General features: G+C 27.4%; 1 protein-coding gene across 1 annotated transcript; it reads right to left on the bottom strand.

Moving 5' to 3' along the window:
• Positions 1-2054: 2054 nt before the first annotated feature.
• Positions 2055-3557, bottom strand: LOC119616282 (abnormal spindle-like microcephaly-associated protein homolog). The gene is made up of 2 exons (XM_037972626.1): positions 3493-3557; positions 2055-3438 (listed from the first exon to the last, which is right to left on the bottom strand). Exon 2 carries the CDS (start codon positions 3266-3268, stop codon positions 2819-2821), a length of 450 nt encoding a protein of 149 aa, XP_037828554.1. The 5' UTR covers positions 3269-3438; positions 3493-3557; the 3' UTR covers positions 2055-2818.
• Between the last annotated feature and the right edge of the window lie 225 nt (positions 3558-3782).

Here is a 3782-nt window from a genome sequence, read left to right as displayed (position 1 = left end):
TCTTACATCATACATACATATAGATACATATACATACACATGTTAGGCAAACACTCGTGCACTTACAGAACATACAGAAGATACTCGTTTTATGTCAAGTTCAATGTTAAAACAAACAAAAAAAAAAAAAAAGACTCATAAATCTATTATTGAATTTGGCACACATTTCAAATATTTTCGATTTTATATTTGCTATCATTTTTTCATTGTTAATTTGGTTTGTTTTTGGTAAATCCATATTTTTTAGCAAAAGTTTTTATTTTATATTTATTAAAATCATAAATTGAAATGAGTACGTAACCGTATGTACATAAATCTTTAAAATTATTTTGCTAAATTAAAAACGCAATAAAAATTTATTCGCATACATGTGTGTTTTTTAAGTACTCTGAATTTATTAAGTACAAACAAAAAACAAAATCATACATTAGAACAATGTTTTTTGTAGTTTGTTTGCGTCAAAGGGACCAATTTCCTTCACTACATTTTATATTTCTTAGTTAATGATTATAAACGTGATTGGGAATGATACATATGAAGGACTTCATATCAAGTGGACCAACTTTTGAAACCGATGTCTTTCTATCGTGATGAAATTAGTTTAGACACAATTTTTCAACAAGATCGATCAAGACGTTTCTAAGCTACAGTAGGTCAAAGTTTGACATTTTTGCTAAACATGTGTTTCTTTTCTACATATGTAATTTATTACCTATTGTTCGTAGCAAAAATTGTTCCAAATAGATCAGATAGACATTTCTTTAATCTTTCGGGAAAAAACATTTTAAAATATTTTTGGATTTTTTTTTTTTTTTTTTGAAAAAATTTTTTTTCACTTTTTTTCTAAAATTGGTCCTTTTTATTTTCTTTATTTTTAGCACAAAAGAAAGCTTAGATCTTTTCCTCTTGGTCGCTAAGTGGGATGCGATGTTATAAATGTGGGGGTCCCCCACATTAATAAAATAGAAAAAATCATATGTCTGGGAAACTATTATAGCAAAAATCCTCAAAATTTGCACGAAAACTTTGAAATCAATATGAACATTTGGTATAGGGTTTTTTAATTTACATTGCTTTTAGGGTAGCAAAGCACACTGGGTATAGCTAGTTTAAATAAAAAATCAGTTACATAACCACCCACAAGACTTTTCATTGAAAAAATAAAATGCTCGTTTTTAATATATCCCTTTATATATTAAAGGATTTATTCATAAACAAATTTTTATTTTATAAACGGTTTATAAATCAAATTCTATATAGACATTTTTTGTTTTATAAACCTTTTATAACATAAAATGTTGTTTATGAATAATTATTTAGAACTATAATTTTTTCAAAAATTTCTCTTTTAATAAATTTGCATTAAAGTCTATTCAAATAAAAATTATTGAAAATAAAAGAAATTGAAAAACCACAATCACATACATATACATATGTACCTACTTATTTATCAAAATAAATTAAAAATATCAAAATTTTTTGTTTTCAATGTATTTTTTTAAACAAATATTTTTTTTAATTTTTGCCTGGAACAAATGTTCTGGATAAAACCTGCAAGTTCTGGTAAAGAGAAAACAATTTTAATTCTTCAATTTTGTTTTCTTTTACAATTTCTGACTAAAACTTGTAAATTTGACAAGTAAAGGAACACGGCTATTATAATCTTTAAATCATAATTTGTATTGAGTATTAATAATTTAAGCAGAACTTTTCCTAAAGTAATCTGATATTGCTTTAGCAAATTTAAAAAGAAATCGTAAAACCCTCTATTTACTATAATTTGAAGTATGATGTAATCTGTGTAGGTTCAACTTACTACCGACTAGGACGCATAAAAAATTTATCCCAAATAATAACTAAAATCAGTTCAGAAAAAATATACATATGTATAAATTTTTCATATGCAAAAAAACATCGCTTATTACAGATATATCATTAAAAATATGACACAGTCAAATTTTTTAATAAAAGATTAATGCATTTTTTCGATTTGAATTGATTTCTGCGATAAAAGAAAGTATTAATAAAGGAGTGAAAAACAAAATTTTAAAATCTTAATTAAAATTAATATTTATTTTATTTATATGCATTTATAATGTTTTTTTCCATAAGTATATTGGATGTACGTTTTGTTTGGCATACAATTTAACACAATAAAGTTTATTAGTTACTACGAAATATTTCTAAGCAAAAAAAAAAAATGTGGATAAAATAAAAACTAAAAATAAAAATGAACAAATTAATTGAAAACCTACATTTAGTTAGATGTACACAAATATTAACTTAAATTAACGGGGAAAATACATTCACTACAAACTAAAATAATTTTAATAAAATTATTATTCTATACATGTCTAAAAAGCTTAAAAGTACACATTTGCTTGGACAAATCTAAAGATCAAATAAATAAATAAAATATCTTATTAATGAGATACATACATAATATGTATGTATCTATACTTTACATAAGTATATATTATGTGAGACTTTTGTATTTGTTCAGAAGCAAATTATACTTGTAATACTTATACTATTCACATAGATAGTATATTTAGAAGGTTAAAAATCAATTAAGGAATTATTTTTGGGGTAACAAGTAATTAGTATAAGAAGTACTTGTACGAAAAGAAGATGGACAGATATTTCACTGGATGGCTGAGATATGTTTTTGGTTTGTTGATTGGCTGGGTTGTGTCAGTTACTTTAATAATTGACGGTCTTGCATATTATATACACTCGGAATATCACCAACTAAGATTATTGTCTTTGGATATTAAGTAATCAAATTTGATGTATTTACATATACATTTCTAAAATCTTATTTCTGTTTAATTTTTTGAACTTCTTTGCGAGCTTTAAATCCTCGAAATCCAGCTTGAATTTTTGTTGCTGCATCAGCGGCAGCCTTTTGTTTCTTGCGAACCAGAAAGCCTCGGACTCCAGCTTGAATTTTTGTAGCACAACGATCTTCTACAGAAGCGCTCTCTAATTCTCCACTGCGTTCTTGTCTCAGCTGTGCTGGAACTGAAGTTACTCCGTTACTGCCAGTACTTTGATTTTGCGACATTCCGCTCTGTTGGTGACGCTGTTGACGGCGCAGAATCGAATTAATTCCTTGATAACCGTTAGAAGTATTGCGAGAATGTGGACGACCTGTCAACTGTTTACGCACTCTGTATCCACGAAAACCAGCTTGAATTTTAATGGCAGCACTCTCCTCCGATTGCAGCGATATATCTGAATTCGGGGAGCTCGGATGAATGTGCATTTCTCTGGATACTATAACAGTTTGGCTAAATGGAGGTCGCGATGGCAGTCGCACAATATCGTTTGAATGCGTTATTTTTATGCAAGTTCACCGAGTTTTTCGTACAACAAAATTTTTTCTCATTCGAAAATACGTGACACTCGACACAGTCCAATTGTCTGCCTATTGCTCTAAAATTTTATTTAAAAATATCGTTTCATAAAATGCTTCGAAATATAAATTACATTTGATTTTCTAGTGGATCGTTTTTAAAAATTCATCTAAACCGTTCCGTGTTGAGAAATAAACTAAATGTGCATTTCAATCGCATGCTGCGAAGTAGACTCATAACAAAAAAAAAAAAAAAAAAAAAAAAACAACAATCCACACATCCATTTATCCAATATGATGTATTTTATCTGTGAGTAAAATATTCTTCAAACATTTACTCATACAGAAGTCTAACTACACTTATTTATCTATGAAGCTATTAATGTACATTAGGGCAGCCCCAAAGTGGAAATTGTTAATGTTC

Source organism: Lucilia sericata, unplaced genomic scaffold (assembly GCF_015586225.1).
Source record: "Lucilia sericata isolate MDLA Ls3-8-SP2 unplaced genomic scaffold, ASM1558622v1 Contig000064F_arrow, whole genome shotgun sequence".
In the NCBI taxonomy this organism is placed as follows: Eukaryota; Metazoa; Arthropoda; class Insecta; order Diptera; family Calliphoridae; genus Lucilia; species Lucilia sericata.
The sequence above is the reverse complement of the archived record's forward strand: the minus strand, read 5'-3'. Positions and strand labels throughout refer to the sequence as shown.